General features: G+C 37.1%; 1 protein-coding gene across 4 annotated transcripts in view; it reads left to right on the top strand.

Annotated features, from left to right (window-relative positions):
- igfn1.1 (immunoglobulin like and fibronectin type III domain containing 1, tandem duplicate 1) overlaps window positions 1-25,024 on the top strand; it is a 55,408-nt gene extending 30,384 nt beyond the window's left edge. For 2 of the 4 annotated variants that reach the window (XM_049479167.1, XM_049479166.1), the window contains 18 exons: window positions 491-763; window positions 2,340-3,077; window positions 5,014-5,124; window positions 6,181-6,270; window positions 8,021-8,131; window positions 9,317-9,904; window positions 11,913-12,037; window positions 13,172-13,316; window positions 13,845-14,138; window positions 14,250-14,546; window positions 14,651-14,830; window positions 17,186-17,314; window positions 17,481-17,789; window positions 17,912-17,997; window positions 19,001-19,193; window positions 20,894-21,190; window positions 22,320-22,646; window positions 24,009-25,024. In XM_049479167.1, coding sequence (XP_049335124.1) covers window positions 491-763; window positions 2,340-3,077; window positions 5,014-5,124; window positions 6,181-6,270; window positions 8,021-8,131; window positions 9,317-9,904; window positions 11,913-12,037; window positions 13,172-13,316; window positions 13,845-14,138; window positions 14,250-14,546; window positions 14,651-14,830; window positions 17,186-17,314; window positions 17,481-17,789; window positions 17,912-17,997; window positions 19,001-19,193; window positions 20,894-21,190; window positions 22,320-22,646; window positions 24,009-24,013 — 4,298 coding nt within the window. In that variant the 3' untranslated portion in view covers window positions 24,014-25,024. The remainder of the gene's footprint in view (window positions 1-490; window positions 764-2,339; window positions 3,078-5,013; window positions 5,125-6,180; window positions 6,271-8,020; window positions 8,132-9,316; window positions 9,905-11,912; window positions 12,038-13,171; window positions 13,317-13,844; window positions 14,139-14,249; window positions 14,547-14,650; window positions 14,831-17,185; window positions 17,315-17,480; window positions 17,790-17,911; window positions 17,998-19,000; window positions 19,194-20,893; window positions 21,191-22,319; window positions 22,647-24,008) is intronic. The other 2 variants (XM_022675664.2, XM_022675666.2) reach the window with 2 other exon arrangements.

The following is a 25,024-nucleotide window of genomic DNA, read 5'->3' as shown; positions in this document are numbered from 1 at the left end:
TAAAACCATTGATAAGCAATTACAACAAATGAATTGAAAAGGCAGCAGTGATCCATTGTTTGCTTAGTCATTTAATTTATAGTAAATAGTTAAACATACTTACAGATATATTAATATGACAAGACATATGCTGATAGATGGAAAACACAAAGTAATATCAGTTTCTAGAGAGATCTGAGGTTTGACAGTAGAAATGAGTGTGGAATCTCTACTTTGTCATTTTTTAACTCACTGTTGTCATTTCTATCTATGTTGTTATTTATTTATTAACTGCTTTTTAATGAGTTTTAAAGTATTTGCAGCCTAATTAATAACCATAAATCTCCTTTATAAATCATTCATAACCCCTTTATAAAGGTAGTCTTATTTTAAAGTGGTACCGTTTCCAGTTATTAAAACAGTGGCTATTAAGAGCATTTCTGTACAGCACACTTGAGTGCATTTGGAATAGCAAAAGTGCTTATTGTGTGTCTCTGCCTGTTTTACCCAGTTCCCCCTGTGGAGTTTGTTGTGAAGATTCAGGAAGTGAAGGCTGAAGAAAGACAGGATGCGGTCTTCGAGTGTGTGACCTCTCTGCCCATGAACCAGATCGTTTGGACACTAAAAAATTCTCCACTTTCCAACAGTGATAAATATGAGATTACCGTTTCTGAAGATAAACTGATCCACCGGCTGAAAATCATTGACTGTATGCCTGTGGACGCTGGCATATATGCTGCTTTGGCTGGTATCAAGTCTTGTAGTGCTTGGCTTATAGTAGAAGGTAGGTTCCAAACACTCGAGAGAATTTAATTACTGAGGCTACATTCAAACAGCAGGTAAAAATATATCTTTTTCAGATAATTAGTACTTAGATAGCCTTTTTTGTTTTTTTGAGCTGCGCCAGGCATACTTTTCCTGACATTAAGATAGCAAAGACACATGGACAAAGTAATCATACCCCTTGAATTTTTCCAGATTTTGTCACATTACAACCACAAACACGAATAAATTTCAAAAGAATTTAATGTAGAGACCAACACAAATTCAAAACATTTTTTACAAATAAAAATCTTAAAAGCACAGTGTGCAAAAGTATTCAGTCTTCAGTATTCAGTATTTTCTCTGAATGCAACCAATTGCCATTTATGTGTAATCTAATCTCAGTACAAATACAGCTGCCCTGTGACGGCCTCAGAGGTTGGTTAAGAGAATATTGGGGAGTAAACAATATCATGAAGTCCAATGAACACACCAGACAGGTCAGGAATAAGGTTATGAAGAAGTTTATGTGTTAAAATGGCCCAGTCAAAGTCCAGAACTAAACCCAATCGACAACTTGTGGCAAGATCTGAAAACAGCTGTTCACAAAGGCTCTCTATCTAATCTGACTGTGCTTCAGCTGTTTCAATAATAATACATTTTATTTTTATAGCACTTTTCAGGAAACTCAAAGACGCTTTATATTGCATTAAAAAACACAAAATAAAAATACATATTAAAATATTCATCATCATCATCATCATCATCATCAACATCAACAATACTATACAGTAGAAATCAATAGAGCAAAACAATCAATGCATAATAGATAGAAAATTAAAATTTAATAAGGTAAAAACAGAAGAAGAAAAGGAGAGGAGAGGAAAAAGGAGAGGCACATAGAAATGTTGCATCATGCATTGAAAGCAGATCTGAAAAGGTGAGTTTTGAGGAGAGATTTAAAAGTGGGAAGATCAGAGCAGTCGCGGATGTTTTTGCAAAGAAGAATGGGCAAAAATTTCAGTCACCAAATGTGCGAAGGTGTTGAAGACATACCCTAATTACCCTACCCAATTAATTGAAGCAAAAAGGTGGTTCCACAAAGTATTGACTACTTTTGCACAGCAAACTTTTTAGTTTTTTGTTTGTAAAAAATGTTTCAAATCATGCATAGTTTTCAGAAATGTATACCACTTTGGGTTGGTCTTTCACATTTAATTCCAATGAAATATTTATGTGTGGTTGTAATGTGACAAAATATGGAAAAGTTCAAGAGGTATGAATACTTCCATCAACACTGGAAAAAACACTTTGGGGGAAAATGGGGAAAAATGGGAAAACTGGGTAAAATGGGAAACTATTCATACGAATGTCAGATATGGGTCACATTGGAAAGCGTAAAATAAACATTGGATTTGGTGAGAAAACTGGATTTGGACCACCATAACCTGCTGTATGAATGTAATATCCGATTGAGTTACATATAAACATTTACTCATTGTTTTTCATATTTTGGATACAAACGTAAGTTTAAATTTTTGCACATGCTGGTAGGTAGAAGGTTCTCACCCCTGCCTGTAAAATGATGTCATCCACAGCTGACAAAGATGGTGCGAAAGGCAAGAAGGTAGCCCGCAAAACCACTCAAGCTGGTGGCAGCTCAGACGACCTGGCTAAAATCGCTGCCGAACAGCAGGAGAAGTACAAGAAGGAGATGGCAGAAAAGCTGGAGGCAGCCAAGAAAGCCCAGGCTGAGAAGGAGGTGGCTGAAGCTAAGGCCAGAGCTGAAGCTGAAGCTGCATATGCGGCCGCGCAGGCCACCGCAGCTGCTAAGGCTGCGGCCGCTGCCGAGGCTGCTGAAGCTGCACTTGCTGCAGCGAAGGCCAAAGGCATGTCGGAGCAAGAGGCCAAAGCAGCTGCGGATGCTGCGGCAGCGGCTGCAGCGGCAGAAGCTCTGGCTAAAGCTGAGGAAGAGGCCAGGAGGCTGGCTGAAGCCAAGGCCAGGGAAGCAGGTCTGAGCGCAGAGGAGATTGCTGAGGCTGGAGCTGCAGCTGCTGCTGCACTGGCCAAAAATGCAGCTGCGGCTGCAGCAGGAACACTTGGAGCAGGTGGTGCTGGAGGAGCTGGAGGTGCTGGTGGAGCTGGAGGAGCTGGAGGAGCAGGTGGTGCTGGAGGTGCTGGAGGAGCAGGTGGTGCTGGAGGAGCAGGTGGTGCTGGAGGTGCTGGGGGAGGAGGAATAGACTTGTTGGGGGAAGGTGCAGATGCTGGGGGTGCAGCGGGAGGAAAAGATAAGAAACGTGCAAGAGCAGGACAACTGGTGCCAGAAACCGTCGTAGGTAAGAAATCATCCACACATCCACAGACAAATAAACGTTTCAAACTAGGGATGTTCCGATCCGATCCTGTGACTTAGGATGAGGGCTGATCTAGTTATCTTATTAAATTTAATTAATTGATTATCAAGTTTGGAGAACTTTATTTTATCCACAGCATTCAGAGCGCCATCTGGTGTTCTTAAATCAGCATTAACGGACATTACTGCCCAGCCTTCAGCACTGAGGAGAGTTCTCAGAAGTTAAATTAAACAGTTTTTAAAGAGTCTTTAATTTAAGACTATGCAACGTGGAAATATGCACTGAATGCATGTTCAGAACCATGTGAAGTTTAATACTGAGGATAATTCACAAAACTTATAGAAACATTAATAAAAGCATATTTACCTTACTATAAAAAGTGGTGAAAGGTTCTCACATCTGTAGCCAACAAACTTCTATTAATCTCAATTTTATTTATATAACGCTTTTTACAGCAGAAGTGGTCACAAAGCAGCTTAACAGAGAGAAAAAAAGAAACAACATGTATATGTGTCCAGTTTGTGTAACATTACACACACACAGAGAGAGAGAGAGAAGAAAAAAAGTGATATAAGATATAAAACACACTATTAAACAATAGGGCTGCAACTAATGACTTTTTTAGCAGTCGACTAATTTGATGATTATTGTTTTTTATTTTTAGATTAGTCACAATTATTTTTGTCAAGCCCTCTGTTTCTCTATTTGTACTTCCTACTAGTGAGGTTCCAGATCCTATGCATGTTTTACTGCACATTGACTTTTAAACATTTAGGGCCCTAGACCAATTGTGCAGTACATTTTAATAGTTTGACATAGATATATTAACCTAAAAATTATAAAGTATATTATAAGAAACATTCACACAGGTCGGATGTTATTTTCAGTAGATTCTAGGACACTTTAGTTCAACACATATATATGGACAGAATACAGTATACAGTAATTCCATTACACATTAATGATGCTTCGTCAATCAAATTCCGTGCCGACAATTTTTTTATAGTCATTGCAGCCCTAAACAGCAGTTTTCAGAAAAGTTATTACTAACCTAAATAAATCTATTAATCTCTTCATATAAACTGTTGCAAAAAATGTATTAGCATTAGAATTCAATAGCAGCACATCATATCTAAACTGTGTAGCTGCAATATTATTTATTTATACAAAAACAAAGGTCAGATCAATATCTAGCTTACACTCAGCATTAAAAGACTCGGATCGGATCGAGTAGCATAATAACCTGATCGGGACATCCCTATTCCAAACACTATCAAATTCCTTCTATGAGAGCTTTCAATTAGGGTCCAGAGTAGGGATTTCCTAAATTTCCAAAAATTTCCTAAATTCCTGAACTATTTATATACAAATTACTGAGGACTACAGTGGACCTTTTGAAATGAGTCCATTGCTGCTGTTTCAGCTCTATGCTATAATGTCTACAATGCTGTGAGTAAGGATTTACACTTTCGCATTACAAAATCACAAATTATTGACAAACATATGGTTTTACCAAATTGTACAGTATATGTTTTATATGTTTTACCGCATTAATTCTTATCCCTGATCCTGAAGAGCCACCGACCTTAGATCAGGTGTGTTAGAAGCAGGACCAAGGCTGAGAAATACTGTTCCACATTATACTGTACAAACTACTGCATTGTACATATGCATAGATTCATACAGTTATTATATTAATAACTGTATGTATTTCCATTGCTGCTGTAGGCACTGCTGTTTGTGTTCATTTGCATCAATGCTATTCTGTTGCCTGAATTATTGTACCTGCTGTAACTGTTACTTTCATGCTAATACCTTTCAAACAATGCACAAGGAAAATAACTATCCTATTAGTGAGACTGACTGAAATATTATAATCAGACAACTCCTTTATAATTGATATCGATACACATGGTAGGAAAGCCAAATCAACCTGAAGCTGCCCCAGTTGCACAAACTGTGCAAAAAAAACAGCCAGAGAAGCGTGCTCGAGAGAAGCAGCGGCCACTGGTGCCAGACACTGCGATTGGTAAGAGTTTGGGCTAAATATATATATATGAAAAATAACCTAATATCTCCCCATTTAACAAAATACCTAACTGCATCATTGAGAGAAACTACAGGTTTAATCTAAATATATATATATATTTGATGTTTTTAACACTTTTACAAAGTACACCCTTGATATTATTGTCAAAAATATATATATAATAATCATAATAAAAATAATACCAAATACAGCTCTGGAAAAAAAAGAGACCATTTCAGTTTCTGAATCAGTTTCTCTGATTTTGCTATTTATAGGTTTATGTTTGAGTAAAATGGACATTGTTGCTTTATTCTATAAACTACGAACATTTTTCCCAAATTCCACTTAAAAATATTGTCATTTAGAGCATTTATTTGCAGAAAATAAGAAATGTCTGAAATAACAAAAAAGATGCAGAGCTTTTAGGCCTCAAATAATGTTCAAATATTGAGTTCAGAAATCAATATTTGGTGAAATAATCCTGGTTTTAATCACAGTTTTCATGCACCTTGGCATGTTCTCCTCCACCAGTCTTACACACTGCTTTTGGATAACTTTATGCCTCTCCTGGTGCAAAAAAAATCAAGCAGTTCAGTTTGTTTTGATGGTTTGAGATCATCTATCTTCCTCTTGATTAGATTCCAGAGTTTTTCAATTTGGTAAAATCAAAGGAACTAATATTTAAGTGGTATCTTATTTTTTTCCAGAGCTGTAAATATGTAATGTTTTTAACACTTTTTTTAAAGTATACCCTTGATATAATTAAAAAAATAATAATAATAAATAATAATAATAATAATAATAATAATAATAATAATAATAATAATAATAATAATAATAATAATAATAATAGTAATAACAATAATATATTTTTACCACTTCTACTAACAACATCCTTGAATCCTTTTCCCCTCAGAGATATCTCAGAGATAATGTTAAAAAATAGATATTAACAATACAATTCTGTGTCCTTTACAAGTTAATTATCAAATTGATAATTAGATAAAGCTGATTGACTATTTGTATTAATACTTATGGCCTCAAATCAATCTGCAGCTGCCAAAGTTGAACAAACTGATCAAACAGGACAGGCTGAGGGGATCGCTCACGTGAAACAAAGCTCACTGGTGCCAGACACTGTGATTGGTAAGACTTTGGGCTGAATATTAGCTTGAACATAATCAAATAAGAGTGAAATAATGCGTGCTTCAGTTGTCTTACCTTTTTTTAACACAATTTTAACAACATCCTTAAGAGAAAGTATAAACATTATAAAATAGTTGCACCCAGAAGGAAGCAACCAACATGCTGACTCATGCTGTTGTGTTGCATCTTTTTTTAAGTGAAATGTGCTTCAGATAAGAGTTTAAAAGCAATTCCAACAGTTGGAGAAGATATTAAAAGGAGGCGCTTCATAGGGCTCCAGGAAACAGGAAGGTCGTATCGACATATTGCATGTATTGCTGTAGCACACTGTTGTCAGCTTTAAAGACTTAACATGAAGGATCTGGAAGATGTACAAGAACCATGGAAAGAGAAAACTGAATGAATGTCCACCACGAGAAGAGCGACTCAACAGCCGACTGATGACCTCCATGAGTGAGTGCCAGCACCATTGGCAGATGGCAGAATGACACAGTACTACTTAAATACACACTGTCATTATGATGACTTCCCTTAACACTACGTCAAAGTCCAACGTTGCCAAAGATGCAATGTAATCGTGTCATGTCTGAATGTCTTGGATTGACTCTTCGATGACAAGTCCTGGTTTTGTCTTGGTGGAGATGACCAACAAATGTGTCCAGAAGACCTGGTATCATGGTGTGGGGTGCAATTTGTATGATGCCAGAACACCCTTTGGTCTTTATCACAGGCACTTTGTCACCCCAGTGTTATGCTAATAAGGTCCTGCAACCAGTGGCCCAACCTTTTCTGGATGCACACTCTGTTGCATTATTCCAACAAGACAAGGGTAAACCACATGCTGCTGCCCTTTCAAGAGCTTACCTTGAAGACACATGGACAACCTCATAGCAAGACCTATCCCTGATAAACAACAATGCTATGGATGGATGGATGCGATGGATGGATGGATGGGATGGATGGATGGGATGGATGGATGGATACTTTATTGATCCCTGAGGAAATTTAGCAATTTAGCAAATTTGGACACACTATCAACACTATCCACTCCTATATATTTTAGCATGTATTGTTCCTACTAGCCTTTATCTAAATTCCAAAGAGCACAAGAATCTGACACTTTCCTCTGGGTGCAAATATACAGTATTGTGCAAAAGTTTTAGGCACCTGTAGGACTTTCAGTAAAAAAAAAAGCTTCTTATCTGTGCAGTAAGTGTTTATTAGCACAGCAAAACACTAACATTACAATCGATACAAACAGCATTTTTCAAAAAGCAGAGCTTTTACAGCCCTGTTTTTCTTTAAAACATCTTAAAGAGCTTGGCTCACAGGATATAACATTTAGTTAAAATGAGAAATCCTTATTGCGTTTTTCTGTATGTATATTTATTTGCATCTGTTCAAATCATATGTGGTGCTTTTTTCAGATAAAAACACTCATATTGCTGAGATAAATGGATTAGTTTAATTTGCTTTGGTGCCTAAAACTTTTCCACAGGGCTGTATTTGTAAAAAAATAGTGTAAATTAATACATTATCATTATACGTCTAACCTAATTACATCTTTTCATGTTACAAAGTTTTATATATTTCCCACTATTCCCTAACTACATCCCTGATATAATGTTGCAAAAGTGATATTAACTTAAAACGAAAAAGAAAATATGTATTTGTCACTAATCACTAAGTTGATTATCATACTGATATTTAGATCTAACTAATTTACTATACGTATGAATACTTATGGTAGGAGACTCAAATCAACCTGAAGCCGCCCAAGCTGAACAAACTGAGCAAACAGAACAGACTGAGAAGCGTGCTCGTGTGAGGCAAGGCCCTCTGGTGCCAGACACTGTGATTGGTAAGAATTTGGGCTAAATTTTAGCTCTAATATAATCAAAAACAAGTGAAATAAAGCCTGCTTACATTGTCTAATGAGAATTAACCATTATTTAAATATCTAAAAAAAAAAAATTAACACTATAGAAAACTAACTTCTTAACGAATGTTAGAAAACTAGTATTAACTTAATAATAAAACTTAAAATATATAGATGTTATATAACAGATTCTGTGTCAAAAACACTCATTTTTAAAACTCTAACAGGAGTGAAATGAACTCAACAAGAATTACCTAATATAACAGCTTAGCATTTTAATATTAACTAGACCAACTAGCCCATGAGTGATTTTACAAAAACTAGTATTAACTTTAGCATCTGTTGTTCAAGCATGTTAATTACCTAAGGGTTTCCTAACAGCCGTGCTACTGAAACCTGTTTTACAGAAACGATTAAACATGATAATTTGATTAATCAATGAATAAAGGTAAGAACACAGTTCATCTTGTGCAGTCCATCTTAACAAAACATCATCCAACAGCTTTCTAATTCCTAGAATGCACAAAATGTATTTGTGCCTCATGCACCATTTGCACCATTTATTTGTACCTCATGCACCATTTATTTGTGCTTCGTGCACCGATGTGTGTCGTGTGTTCATTCTCAGTGTTTGTATTCTATTCTGTCTGTGATTCGTTTGTCATACGTGATGTATGTCCATTATATGTTTGTCAGTGATTTTGTCTGTGCCAGTCTTTCTGTCTGTGTAGGAGATATGTTTCTCCATCTCAGCCATGAACGCTAACAAATCATGCCTCTGTCACCCGATTTAACTCTTTAACTTGTAAATAACTTCAATAAATATAACAAGTGATGTATTATTAGATAACATCAGGTCCAGTGTCCATTATGTTTTTATATTTTTGGACTGAAACTAATTATTATACTTTGCTACTTTGTTTTGTATAATTCATTTAGTCTTAGTATGTACAGTAAATTTACTGCCGATACTTTAGTATATCCTCTCTTTAAATCTCTGAAAGCACAGTGTTTGTCTGCTTTTTGTCTCTGTTATTCTGTCACTGCTCTCTTTAATGTTATCTGTTTTTTGTTGTCTTGGATGTCAATGTAAATGCCCTATGACCTTCTCCGCAACGTCAACCATCTAAATTTTCATCACCAAATGATCGAATGAAATAATTAAAGGTGGAGGTAATCCACATGGGAACCCACATGGAAACCCAGGCGGTAATCCACATGGCAACCCAGGCGGTAACCCACATGGAAACCCAGGCGGTAATCCACATGGAAACCCAGGTGGTAATCCACATGGCAATCCAGGCGGTAATCCACATGGAAAAACAGGTGGTAATCCACATGGAAACCCACGAAGCCACACCGGCGGTAATTCAGATGGTAAATCAGGTGGAAATCCTCATGGAAACCATGGTGGTAACCAAGGCGGGAACCCAGATGGTAATCCAGGTGGTAATCCAGGCGAGAACCCAGATGGGAACCCAGGTGGGAACCCTGGAGGTAGCGCTGGTGGTAGTGCCGGTGGTGGTGCTGGTGGTAATCCAGGCGGTAACCCAGGAGGCAATCCACACGGTAACCCCGGTGGAAATCCAGGAGATAATCCAGAAGGTAACCCAGGTGAAAACCCCGAAGAGAAGAAACCTGGCGCAGAGGGGACTACACCTGAAGGAGCTGAGGGCACTCCTGAAAAATCAGATGGGGCTGGCAAGCCTTCAGGCCGCACAAGAGAAGGCCCATTGCTCCCAGAGACAGTAATTGGTAAGAGATGGTAGAAGTTGCGTCGAAAAATGCATGGAAGCATAATTCTGGCATAAATCATCTGGCATAAAATCGCTTTGCCACTGCTTTGATGGTTTTAGAATAACAAGGCTGTGAGGCTGATCTAATCCCAGTCTATTATATTACTGATCTCTCATTTCATTTTCAGTAGAAGTTTCCTTTACAAAAGCACAGATTTTACTCAACTAACTTTTTCCTGAACTGGGGGAACAGGCAGGAGAAAATCTAAATTTCTAAATCATAGAAAGTACAAATAATGCTTCAGTATGAACCCAAGATACTGCATGTTTTGTCGGGTCATTCGTCTGTATATATATATATTCGCCTGTCTCTCTCTCTATATATATATAGCTGCATTTCAAGCCTGCAACACATTCCAAAAAAATATGAAACAATAGGAATTTAGGGCTAGTGAGGAGTTTAAAACAAAAAACTACATAATGATGCGATTTAAAACAAGTGATATTAACAGGTGATTAAATTATGAAGCAGGAATGCTCCACTAAAGGCTTTGAACTGCGAAGATGGGAAGCGCAACACCAGTTTGTCAACAAATGCATGTAAATGTTTAAAAGCAATGTACCTCAAACAGTAAGTGAGGAATTTTAGTGTGTAAACTATAATAAAAAAAGCACAAGGTGAAAAAAGACAAGACTTCACTTTAGTTTCTGCCTGTTCTCATTTTTCTGCCCGTTCTTGGGCTCCCTATCTCTTTATGACGGCATTTTGTCCTGGCCTTTGCCATGGACCATGGATGATTACCCTGGTTATTTATTTATTTATTTTTTAACCTGCTTTGGCATCAACTGTTTTGCAATTGGGTTCAACAACCCTCTGGGCTGGAGAGCTATTAATCTGTAGTACTCTATCCCATTACACTTTATTTTACAAAATGTCATATAAAGAATGGCCACCTTATAAAGTGGTAAATGCTTTACCATCCCAATAAAACGTGAAATATCTTGGGCTCACAATGTCTGCAATCAAATAAGTCAAACTCACACTTAGCGCTTTTCCACCAAAAGAACTCTGGTTCTTGAACCATGTCTGTTTGGGCTTATTAAAAAAAAAATATATATATATATATTCAAAAACATTACATTATATGTTTACTATAAAATTTGGCCATTTTTTTAACATTTTCCTGTAAATATTAATATTAGCTTCATAGTACAATCCAAAACATCTAAAAAAAGTTATTTTTCAAAAGAAAAAAAAACATATTTGTGTTTTAAGACATTTTCAATTTGTGAAATGCTTGTTGTGAATGTGCACCTCACATTTCTGTGTGTTAAAATTTTGTTTTGTATTGTCTGTACCATGCTTGTGTAAGCTAATAAATTAATCACATTAAAACTATATATGTAATAATAATAATACAAAGTACTGACCTTCTTTGGAGAAGAATCAAAAGGACCGGGACACAACAAAAGCATATCAAGCATATGTACATTAGTGTTATCTACTTCACAAAAGGACGACGCAGAAGCAGATGACCTTCATGACCTCAGGCATTAAACTGGAAGACTGGAAGCAAGAAAACCCAATCTTTTCTTTAAGAAGCTGAGATGCTTATTGGCTGAGACAAGACATCAGTCAATGGATGGCAAGATGGCGGCGAACTGTACAAGACTATACAGAAGAAACACATAGTAGCTTTTAAAAGGTGCAAGATCACATATCACTTATCATCGAGACGCAGACTTGAATTTGAAGAGACAGGTTGCTATAATTTGCTTGACAATAATACAATTTTAAAACACTACTCAATTTCGTCCTCCTTTTTTACACATATTTTAATCAATAAAATGCATATCACTTTGTATCACCATATAAAAGATTTTAGTAGAATCTCTCAGGTAAGTGCTGTGATATTAGATGCATATTAGAACCCAGGCAAACCAGAAATTAAATGGTTGCGTATCTAATCTATTTATGCCGAACTTCATTGTTTCCAGTGTAAAGGATATGTCCAAATTCCTTGCAGATCCTGGTGTTCACTTCTCTGCTGGTCTGGAAGATTGCAAGGCTATTGTTGGGGAGGCGGCAGAGCTGGTCTGCAAACTCAGCAGTCAAGACTGTAAGGGTGTCTGGTACAAAGATGGAAAGGAGGTACAGTACATATCTCCTACTTATAAAAATAAGTTCCATAAATTCCATAATATGCTTTGCTACACAGAAGTCTTTTAGTCTTTTTGTAAAATTTTGTAAACTACATTTATCATCGAAAATATCTGCACGCAGAAGGAAATGTCAGATTGCAGTGCTATTCAGATGGGCGACAACCTAGACATGTGATGCATGACAAAAACAAATTGTTTATCTTGTTGCTGACCTTCAGATTCTTTGGTTGTCTCCATCAAGACAGTCTGGCAAAACACCATTGTAGTCTTTGGTGACGTTTACGTGTTAAAGCCAGTCATTGTAATACTCTTTGTGCATTTAGTCCCACATCGTGCAGCCATCTGCCAATGGTGCTGGCACTATGGCAATATGATCACTCATGAAGGGCATCACTCGCTAAATGTCCACAATCATTAGTCTCCCAGATCTTTCATGTTGCTGGTGCATGCCTACTTCTGTTTACTTTATTAACACCAACGGCCCTAACTGTAACTCTAACCCGACTATGCAGCCCTATTGTGCACCCTGTGCAACCTAGCATTCTTACACCCCGTCAACAGTCAATTTTTACTCTCTTAAAATAACAATGCGCAGAAGCCAGGTCACACCTGCATCTTAAAGGTAATGACCACTAGCACATTGATTGGTTTATTGCATGTTATGCCCAAAACACTCCATGACAGATTAAGATAATTAGTACACGCCTTTTGCACATTTCGAGCTGTGCAAGGTGTATTTTTTGTGCCCTCACGATACCAAAGACACAGGACACGCCCTGATGCACTATAGATCACCAAAATAGGGCCCTTGAACTCTTTAAACTTCCTGAATTACTGTCAACCCTGTAAAGGATCCTACCAAAACAAAAGAAGGTTAGAATAGAAAGTATGTGCACCAGGATGAGCTTATGTAGTAGTCAGGTACAACGATAAGGTTCATCATTCCTTATGTCCTTAATTTGCATGTCTCACAATGTCAAATCTTCCCTCCAAGTTTCCCTTCTTTAAGTTGATTCCTTCTGGGTGCAACTTTAATTTTCAAAATGAAGGTTTTTTTTTCTCTATAGGCAGAAATGTTTCTGTAAAAAAAAAGTGTGAATTGTTGTAATGCATTTTTTTTTAGATTGGTGATTCCACTGAGGGAATGACCATCAGCAAAGATGGTGCTACTCACAAACTGAAAATCCACAAAGTGACAGAGGAATTTTCTGGAAAATACAAATTTGAAGCTGATGGCCGTAAAACTGAAGCTGTGATTGCTGTTGAGGGTTTGTTTGCTTAAATTCTTTGTTATCGTAAATTCCTTTGTCTCCAAAATGGAATTTAAAGCAACATTACGCCGCATTGTCTGTTAAGCAACAGCTTTAATATGACGAGAACTACATAACACAAGACATTTTTTGTGAAAATCCTGTAATATTGTTTGCTTGACTCACTCGACAAGCTCCTTTAACTTTCAGTGATGGTCCTGTATCTCTTAAAATATGTGCGGTGGTTAAAAAAACATCAATTCGACTTCCCATCTGCAGACAGAGTCCAGGTCAACAAATATCACATATTGCATAATGCTGCTCTAATGGAAGAAGAAAAAAGAATTTCTCATCATAGATGAAAAAAAAAGATTTGTGCTAATTTCCATTCCATTCATCATAAAATTCATGAAATGTAACAAACAACAGATCTGGATAAGCGATTCTGCTAAATGTACTAAATGTAAATGCAAATAATACAAAATTATAGTTAGAATACACACATGAAGCATTTGTGCTTTGTATTGAAATGGTTTTGTTCCCTAGATCCTCCAAGATTTGACTCCAAGGAACTCGAAGAGTTTGCCGCACCAACAGTGATCAAAAACAATCAAAAAGCTACATTCAAAATCCCATTTATTGGTCGTGAGCCAGTGAAGATACAGTGGTACAAGGATGGCGAGGAACTTGTACCCGACACAAACTGCAAGATTGAAATTTCTGAAGGCCAAAGCAGTCTTCTTATGACCAAACTGCAGCGCAAAGACACCGGAGAAATTAAGGTTAAAATTAAGAACGAGTTCGGCACAGTTGAAGCTGTTACTAATCTAGTTGTTCTGGGTAAGCATGAAAAATAAAAAAATAAATTATTTTTTTTTATATTATTTGTTCAATTTTCTCTTCAACATGTTTGCCAGACTAGACCAAAAATGTAAATCTGATGCCCTACAGATAAACCTACACCACCCCTGGGACCTCTGGAAATAGTTGAAGCTTCATCAAACTGCGTTGAGATCAAATGGCGTCCACCAAAAGACGATGGCGGTTGCCCAATCGCTCATTATTTCCTTGAGCGCAATCAGGTTGGTCGCAACACCTGGAAGAAGATCGGTCAAATTCCTGGTGAAGCTCACTACAAAGACACTGATGTAGATCACGGTAGAAGGTACTGCTACCGCATCAGAGCTGAGACCCCTGAGGGCATCAGTGAATTATATGAGACAGAGGATGTCCAAGCTGGTACTAAAGGTGAAATTCTTATTTATTCTATATGGTGTTGTTTCAGGCAGTGACAAGTACTTAACTTGAAACAGGAATATAAAAGTTATTGTGTTTTTCTTGTGGTTTTTTAGCGTATCCTGGCCCACCTTCTGCTCCTAAAGTCGTCAGTGCTTTTAAGGACTGCATCACCCTCACGTGGACTCCGCCCACCAACACTGGGGGTACCAACCTTTTGGGCTACAATGTAGAGAAGCGCAAGAAGGGCAGCAACTTGTGGGGACTTGTTCATCCACCAGAGGAACCTGTTAAAAGTTTGTAATTTTCTTGTAGTTACCGTATTTTTCGGACTATAAGGCGCACCGTATTATAAGACGCACTATCAAAGAATGCCTATTTTCTGCTATTTTTCCATACATAGGGCGCATCGCATTATAAGGCGCGTTAAGTGACACTAGAAAACTGTTTATTTGGGTGAGTAACGTGCTTCAGTTTATTTACAGTAAGCTTAGATTTCCAGATGTCCACTAAGGCTTGCTGCACCAGCGTTAGCATAGCTATCCGCTAGCACGCTAGCTAGTCACCTAAACTAGTAAAGTTAACCCAAACTTAAACGACAGCGTTACACTGAGTAATCCTGCGTGTTCTGGTAAGACAGTGAGATATTAGCTAGCGATTCGTCCCCCGTAGCTTGTTTTAACACGGTAAACATGCAGATTACAGGCTGATAAAACTCACCTCTGAGAGAGTTAGCGCTAAGCATCTAGCTAATGCTAGCCAGGCAAAGCAGCACAGACTTACAGGCCGATAACTCACCTCTGAACGGTGAACGCTTAGCGATTAGCATCTAACTCTAATAATACTGCTCCAGCAGTATTAAAAGTGCTAAATTTAGAAAATACTGATCTCTGAACAGTGAAAAAGCTAGCTAGCTAAGCGGTTAGCATCTAGCTAATGCTATTTATTGCTGCTCCAGCCTCGGAGCGGTGTGTGTTTACTGCTCCTTACACCTGACGGGTAAAATTTAGATAATACTGATCTCTGAACAGTGAATAAGCTAGCTAATGCTATTTGCTGCTCCAGCCTCGGAGCTGCACGGCTCTGCACGGAGTGTGTGTTTACTGCTCCTTACACCTGACGGGTAAAATTTAGATAATACTGATCTCTGAACAGTGAATAAGCTAGCTAATGCTATTTGCTGCTCCAGCCTCGGAGCTGCACGGCTCTGGACTCTGTATAGCACTGAAACTCTGTATAACGCTGCACGGAGTGTGTGTTTACTGCTCCTTACAACCTGACGAGTAAAATTTAGATAATACTGATCTCAGTGAATAAGCTAGCTAGCTTAGCGGTTAGCATCTAGCTAATGCTATTGCTGCTCAGCCTCGGAGCTGCACGGCTCTGGACTCTGTATAGCACTGAAACTCTCTATAACGCTGCACGGAGTGTGTGTTTACTGCTCCTTACAACCTGACGAGTAAAATCCATACAAAAGGCGCACCGTATTATAAGACGCACTGTCAATTTTTGTGAAAATTAAAAGTTTTTAAGTGCGCCTTATAGTCCGAAAAATACGGTAAATCTATTCAGTTATTATCTAAGGCCACTTTTCCACTGCAGGGCCAAACGGTTTTGAGCAGGAAGAGCAACTATGTGTTTCACTGGTGTTCCACAGGCTTTTTCACACAGACAATTTGGAATGGAACGCTTACAAACTGGGATGGACCCAGTTTTCCCAGCATGGGTTTCTAACATTTCTTGGGGCACAGAATTGAGCAAATAGAAAAATAAATCATATCTACCAGTATGGAATGGAGCAGCATTGCCTTAATAACTAGAGATGGATCAATAAGTGTTTTTGGGACGGCTCAACAATTGTCTTTAGCTCGATTAGCCAATATTGTGGCCATATGCCACATTAACAATTTCAGGGAAACCAGGTTACGTGTCATCATGCAGGGCTTCTGTAATGTGCTGAACATCTTCTCTCAAGATGTAGTTCTTTACTTTTTAGAATCAACCACATTAAAAAAGGGTGTGGATCTTAAAGTGGAAACACAGCCAAAAAGTGTTGCCCATCTGGGGCTGAAAATTCCAAGATTTTAAAGGCGATTTATGCTTTATGTGGTTAGAACTGTTAACTCTGCTGTGTTGCTGTGGTAATTGCTACTCACTGTACAGGATATCAAGGGAGTTGGTGAAGTTTAAAGTCTTTACTCTGCTTTCTCAATGAGAGGAGTGAAATTGACTAAAAACCGTCAAAAAAGATTCAAGTCGATCTGAGAGGTAAAACACTGGCAGGTAAGTAGTTTCTGCACTTTTTTGACAGCTTTAAAGTTCCATCCAGAGGTTGAACTAAGAACTGCAGCCTCCTGTGACTGAAACGCCCCTACAATGAGACTCATACAGAGCTGCTGCAATTCTTAGTTCCCAAATATGATCTGATCAGCTCTCAGGATTGACTAAATAAGAGAGAAATCACATTTTTGGCTAGAAATTGGCGGATACAATACATGGCCAATTGATCTGTTAATCTCTATTAGCAACTATTTGGCCCTACAGTAGAAAGGAGGCCTTCAACTAAAACAACTAAAAATGAGGTTTTAAATCACTGTGAAGAAATTCATTTTAATGAAATTTTTAATGAACAACTACTGTCTCTCCTACAGCCAAGAAATACGATTGTAAAGACGTTATTGAAGGAATGGAGTACGAGTTCCGTGTGGCAGCAATCAACATATCTGGTGCCGGTGAACCAAGCACACCATCGGAGTTTGTGTTTGCCAGAGATCCAAAAAGTAAGCCAAGCTGTAAAACAAACCAATTTAGCACCATATAGTGCAGTACAGAAAAAAAACTAATTCATTTTAAAACTGTACATTACCATTCTTATCTTGTCTCTAAATTATTATTTTTTTGTTGCTGTAAATAATATGCTGAATCATCACAATTTCTCTCCATTAGAGCCTCCTGGTAAAGTCATTGACCTGAAAGTGACAGACTCCACATATACCACTCTGTCCCTCACTTGGACTAAACCAAAAGAAGAGAAGGGAGTACAGGATGAAGCCAAGGGATATTTTGTTGAAATCAGACCTGCAGAGAGCACTGAATGGGATCGCTGCAATACTAACGCCATTATCATGACCTCCTTCACTGTGAAGGGAATGAAATCCATGGCTATGTACTGGGTCAGAGTGGTAGCTTTTAATGAAGGTGGGCTGGGAGAACCTCAAGAGCTGGATAACTATATTCTGGCTATGCCTCCACCTGGTCAGTAACAACATACTCTAAACATACATGTATTAATTAATTAATTTATTTATTTATTTTATTTTTTTCTATTTGGCTACATTAGTTTATCCCTTTTCTATCTTTTTTCTCTTTTTTTTTAGTGAGACCAAAGTTTACAGACTCAAAGATGAAGAGCTTCATGGTTGTCAGAGCTGGAAATTCAACACGATTCAACGTTAACTTTGTGGTAAATACAAATGTTTTGTGCCATAAAAATGAAAGACAATCAGTTTGTACAGCTAAGCAGAACATACAGCTCTGGAAAAAAATAAGAGACCACTTTAAAATGATGATGTTCTCCCTTTAAAATTATGATTTTACCAAATTGAAAACCTCTGAAATATAATTAAGAGGAAGATAGATGATCACAAGCCATCAAACCAAGCTGAACTGCTTGAATTTCGGCACCAGGAGTAAAGGCATAACGTTATTCAAAAGCAGTGGGTAAGACTGGTGGAGGAGAACATGCCAAGATGCATGAAAACTGTGATTAAAAACCAGGGTTGTTCCACCAAATATTGATTTTGTAACTCCTAAAACTTTATGAAAACTTATGAACTTGTTTTCTTTGCATTATTTGAGGTCTGAAAGCTCTGCATCTTTTTTGTTATTTCAGACATTTCTAATCTTCTGCATGAAAAAATGCTCTGAAAGACATTTTTTGGGGGAGAAATGTTGCTTGTAGTGGTCTCTTTTTTCCAGAGCTGTATAACAGATTCATTTACACTTTAAATATGTTGTGATATAAAAATAATAATAATAGTTATGGAAGCAATGGCATTTAAATCATTAACGCTTTCAATGTTCTATACAGGGAAGAAAACACTAATCTATCAAAGAATCACAATATTTAGTTTTGTAATATTGTACTGAAACATAGTATATTGTTTAATTATTAGTTTACATGGAAAGATGGCTCATTTTGTGTTGTATAGGTAGCAAAAGTGTCCTCTGTCATTAGATCCCAATTCATTTAATTTAAACAATTAAAATACATTGCCCTATTTACAGTGTTGTGATATATTGAATTAAAACCACTGTACTGTACTCTGTACTCATATCATCAAGTTCTTGTCGATATACGGTCTTTGTTGAAGTACCACAGATTGATTTTTGGGGTATAATATGGTGAAATTAAGGTGTTTTTAACAGCTAAATGACTCATTCATGTATCTGCATGCATTTCTCAGGCTTCTCCATGGCCTGATGTTATTTGGCTGAAGGATGGAGTACCAGTCTCCAAGCGCGTCACTGTTAGCAATGCTGAGGGAGGCTCTCAAATCCTGATCCCATCTGCAGAGCGCTCTGACAGCGGAATCTACACCATCATCGTCAAGAACATTGTGGGCCAAGAGACCTTCAGCACTGAGATCAGAGTGACAGGTAAACTCCATTTTAAAGTTCTGCTTAGATTTATAAGCAGCGAATCTTTAGTTTAGGAGATCACCAGCTTAGTCCTGTATATGATGCTACAGACAACTGTGTCCCAGGGGCCCAAAGAGCACAATTAGCTCTGCTTTTATAGTGAGTAAACATGTTCAGCTGCCCAATGATGTTGCATTAGTGGCAGTTCAAAAGGATTCAATGACTCGCTTCATGTGATTCAAAGGAATCATGGGCTAGCTTTCATATGGGGTCTCATATGGACTCTGCTACTCTGATATCTTAATAGGGTATCGATTTAAAAATTCCATATGGTACCAATACAATACAAGCCCATTTTCACCTTGTTTCTGCACGAGCTCTCTGCTTGTGTGCCGCAGGGTGCCATCGTACTAGTATTTACCTCCACATTTCGTGCATTTATGCATGTCTCATGTTTCATTTCAAGTATCAAAAAAGCCATCACATTTTTTTAGACCTTTGGGTACTTGGTAGTATCGAAACATTTTGGTCGGTGCCTTTTTGGCATCAAATTTTGATACCCAGCCCCACATCTTGATACTCTTAAGTTACAATATCATGTTTTACAATATAGTATCTGTGAATCATATAAACACAATACAAGTATTCAACACTGAGCTGATGTATTTGTTCGGTTAGCTCAAAATAGATTTTCTCCATCAAAAAACAAAAACACAAACATTTGTAGAACAAATTTTAATGCCTTTTCCAAAGCTTTCTGGGTATTTATATTTTTCCAAAACAGATCCAGGCCTAAAAATTGCTATTTTCAAATTCCAAGAGTTTTCCAGGTTTTTTATGACCGAATGACCCCTGTAAAATGTTTTTTTTTTTTTTTTTTTAGATTTTATGTATTTGATGTTGTGTTTATCTTTTTTTTCATTTCTTAAAAATGATATAAGACGCGTATTGTATCACATATTGTATCACCATGATCTTAAAAAAAAAGTAAATAAAGAGCAAAAGGGCAAAGAGACAATTGTTCCACTAAACTAGGGCTGCACAGTTAGTCCATATCATCAACAATGTCAATTATTTAAATTTGTCGATTACAAATGTCCTTGTTGACTAATTATTAATTTGTAACAGTAACAGTACTTCAGTACACAAAGTGATGGGGACAAAAGTGCAATGGGAGATGGGTAAATGGTTTGCTCACACAGTTTACACTTAACTTAGTCTGTGTATCCAAAAGTGCCCAAACACAACATATTACATATTTACTCACTAAATATCAGTACTTTCCACATTTAAACAACATTCAGATATTTAAATGCCATTTAAATCTCATGTTTTGCTGTTTCTATCGTTTTTAGAGATGGCAGAAATAATTGTTGATTAATTGACTAATAAAAAAAAATAATTGTCAGATTAGTCGACTACCAAATTAATCATTAGTTGCAGCCCTACACACAACTACTACATAACAGACGTAACAGAAAAAACACAGTTAAAAACTACTCAATACAAACAAAGCAGTAACACAATAAACGTTCAAACTAAAAGTTAAAACGAGTCTCTCACATCTTTCTTTTTTTCCATTTTTGCTGATCCGAAAAGTGATCTGATCCGTGACTCAAAAAACATGATCCAAACCACCACAGCTCGAGTCCTGTGATCCGTTAGACCGAGGCCTAAACAAACACATAAACAAAGCACTTCTGCTCTTGTATTTGTAGATGAGCCCAAGCCTCCAGGCCCTGTGGATCTGGATGAGAACGTGCCAGGCACTGTGACAGTAACCTGGACGGCATCGCCAGACGAGAAACGGGACGATCGTCTCCACTACATGGTGATGAAGAGGGACTCCAGCAAGAGGACCTGGCACACGGTGGCCGACCGCATCTTCAACAACAAGTTCACAGCCTGTAACATCATGCCAGGCAGAGAATACCAGTTCCGGGTCTACGCCAAAAACGACATGGGACAATCTGCCCCTTCAGAGTCCCAAAAGTGGCTCATCACTGAGAAGAAAGGTTTGTAATGAGCCTCTATCACAGGCCTATTTATATCCATCCAAAACTGAACTCGTCTTTTCTAGATAGAAGCAAGAAAATGAGCACATTTTTTTCCCTGTTATATATGATGGGGTGTATTATTAGTATCAGCACAGAACAGGATTTACTGGTGAGCCTAGGATCATAAGTTACACGCAATTTTTTTTACTACCTGCATTTTACTGGTGTAAAAACTAACAAAAAAAACTAACTAAAAGCTTTTATCCAGCAATTTTAGGGAAACTAAAAGTGCAAAAAAACGTTTATTTATTTATTAATTTTTAAATAGCAATATTTTCTGTCAATCTGTCAAAAAAACAGAAAAGTACTGTAATATTTTGTAATTTTAAAATATTGTGACAATTTTGAGCACAACAATGATGCTCTGGGGTTTGTTAAAGATTTGTATTTAGTTTTGGTCATTTCATGCTTAAAAAAACGAATGATAACCTACGGAAAAGTAATTTTATATATTTTTTTCTGGCACCCCTGCTGCTGTAAAAAAATATTTTCTTTACAGGAGTTGGACAATGAAACTGAAACACCTGTCATTTTAGTGTGGGAGGTTTCATGGCTAAATTGAAGCAGCCTGGTGGCCAATCTTTATTAATTGCACATTGCACCAGTAAGATCAGTAAGAGTGCGAAGGTTCAATTAGCAGGGTAAGAGCACAGAGTTCAAAAGAGGACAAATTGTTGGTGCACGTCTTGCTGGCGCATCTGTGACCAAGACAGCAAGTCTTTGTGATGTATCAAGAGCCACGGTATCCAGGGTAATGTCAGCATACCACCAAGAAGGACCAACCACATCCAACAGGATTAACTGTGGACGCTGTAAGAGGAAGCTGTCTGAAAGGGATGTTCGGGTGCTGACGCGGATTGTATCCAAAAAACATAAAACCACGGCTGATCAAATCACGGCAGAATTCAATGTGCACCTCAACTGTCCTGTTTCCACCAGAACTGTCCGTCACCACAATAAATTATTGTGGTCTAAATCCAGGTGTTTCAGTTTCATTATCCAACCCCTGTATATTTCTTTAAATCTTCAGTATCTGCATCTTTATGCAATTGATTTCATGCTGCAATGCCTCATTTATTTCTTACAGAGAAATTCACGCTGGTTTTGCCTGAATCTAAAACCTGCAACCTCGAGAGACCTCCTAAGTTCCTGGTCCCCTTAAAGCTGCACACAGCTCCAGAAGGCTACGAGTGCTACATGAGCTGTGCTGTGAAGGGCAACCCCACACCCCACGTCACCTGGTACCGCAACAACGTCAGCATCAACACAAACACAAACTACCACATCACCAACACCTGTGGGGTCTGCTCCATGCTCATCCTGATGGTGGGGCCCAAAGACACAGGAGAATACAAGGTCGTTGCTGAGAGCCCATTAGGAAGAGCAGAGTGCTCCACCAAACTCACAGTCAGAGGTGAGAACTTTAAACCTTACTGTTGGACTCATAAAGCACAGAAACTTTAGTGTCAGAGACGGGTAATAATACCAATTCACACAGTGCAAAAGGTACAGTCTGAACATTTCCCTATTTAACATTAAAGTAACATTCTTTAAGATATTTTCTTTTAAACTGAAACAGCAGGATTCCTGAACTGGGAGTGGACAGAATTTTTTAATTAATGGTCAGTGATCAGCTGACTGGTCCATGAACCAACCCTTCTAATATATTCATTCTACAATCAGTGTAGTCTAGTAGGTTTTGGTGGAAGTTTTTCTGTTTTTAAATCGATGTCAGACATTTTTTTTTTTTTTATCCTGAACACTAAACAACTGTGTTGTACTTCAAAACTGTGTCTTTACATCGCTCTCTCCTAATTGTAAAAAACTGTAAACCTTTCTTCCAACTTTATGAAAATGCTTGTTTTTTTTATCCTAAACAAATTATTAAATAAAATAAATTGCAATATATTGACTTGCTTACAGTATCTCAAATTATAGCAAAAAAAAATTGTATTGTAGACCCTGTACTGTTTTATGTATCATAGAGAGTCCTCCTAAGTTCAAACCATCACTGAACATCAGTAAATTTAGATAACACCTCACAACTTACAGCTATATATTTGTGGGCATTTCCAAGCTGTCCACTGATCACTTAACACTTAATGATCAACTACTTACTACTATCCAATGTCGTATGGCATGCAATGTATTTTTCAGGACTTACAAACACTATAAAATCTGGAAAAAAAATAAGAGACCACTTAAAAAAATTATGAGTTACTTTGATTTTACCAAATTAAAAAATCTCTGGAATATAATAAAGAGGAAGATGGATGATCACAAGCCATCAAATCAAAGATATCCAAAAGCAGCGTGTAAGACTGGTGGAGAAGAACAAGTCAAGATGCATGAAAACTGTGATTAAAAACCATGGTTATTCCACCAAACACTGATTTCTGAACTCTTAACTTTATCAATATGAACTTGTTTTATTTGCATTATTTGAGGTCTGAAAGCTCTGCATCTTTGTTGTTATTTCAGCCATTTAATTTTTCTAAATGACAATATTTTTATTTGGAATTTGGGAGAAATGTTGTCCGTAGTTTATAGAATAAAACAACAATGTTAATTTTATTCAAACATAAACCTATAAATAGCAAAATCAGAGAAACTGAAGCTTCAGAAGCTGAAGTGGTCTCTTAATTTTGTTCAGAGCTGTATATAAATCCATTCAGTGTAAGTCTGAGGATGTGTTCTGATATTAACACAATGTAGCAATATCATAAATGTAATGTCTTAACCATGCATTTATTTGTTTTTCTTTTCTTCATTTCAGAATAAAAGACTAACCTGGACAAAGACAAGATGGTTTACCTCTAACAAGTCCAAAGAAGTCTTCATAGTTGTTCATTTATTGATTTTTTTTGTTTTATGTAGAAGTAACTTATTGTACATTTTATAAACAAATATTTCTTCACGTGTATTATGGTTCATTAAACACACTCGTGTGGGTTGCAAACAACATATCTGACAGCATGTAAGGTCATGCACTGCTCTGATTATTTAGATTACTGATGCAAGTCTTAGTTGTCTGTATTTATTTATTTTTTCTTTTAAACTAGCTTTTTTCTTTATTTTCTTTGGAAGAAAGAGTTGAGTTTATCTTTTTATTAAGCAGTGTGACTGCCTTCCAGTGCTTTACCTCTCAAATGATTGGCTGTAGTGCACTGATTAAAACAAAATATTTATTCTCTTTTTTCCTTTTAACCCATAAGAGCCCAGACTCAATTCTGAATATTGTTAGAAAGTTCAAAATGGAATTAGAAAAATTCAGCTCATCGTTTTTTTTTTTTTTTTTTTTTATATTTTAAGGCTAAAATCCTGATAAAACATAAATCACACAACAACAATTTCATTACGGATATTTATAGAAACCAGGTCAAAACGTAATTAGCATTTGAATGGTTAAATAGTTGGAACCTGTAGAAGCTAAAAAAAAAAAAAAACTATCCCAGCACTCCAACATTCAGTAAATAAGGTTAAATACAAAAAAACACACACATCCACACACTGTGCTGTAGTGATGCGATCAGGTTGTTCAGTGTGTGTCAATTAGGAACTTCATTAGTTAAAATAGGTCTGTGATACACGTCACCATTGGCTCTTTTGGGTTACCGTAATTGTATGTTTTTTTTTTTTCCTTTCTGCAGTTTTAAATCATAACGCACTGATGATTTAATGTTGTTTGACTGTATAACAACAATAATAAAAGAGTATCTGACAATAAAAACAAATACATTTGTGTTGGATCATGAAAAACTTGGTGTAAATAAACCATTGTACCTAATGAAA

The sequence above is a fragment of the Astyanax mexicanus genome, chromosome 5, assembly GCF_023375975.1.
Source record: "Astyanax mexicanus isolate ESR-SI-001 chromosome 5, AstMex3_surface, whole genome shotgun sequence".
Classification (NCBI taxonomy): domain Eukaryota; kingdom Metazoa; phylum Chordata; class Actinopteri; order Characiformes; family Acestrorhamphidae; genus Astyanax; species Astyanax mexicanus.
The sequence above is the reverse complement of the archived record's forward strand: the minus strand, read 5'-3'. Positions and strand labels throughout refer to the sequence as shown.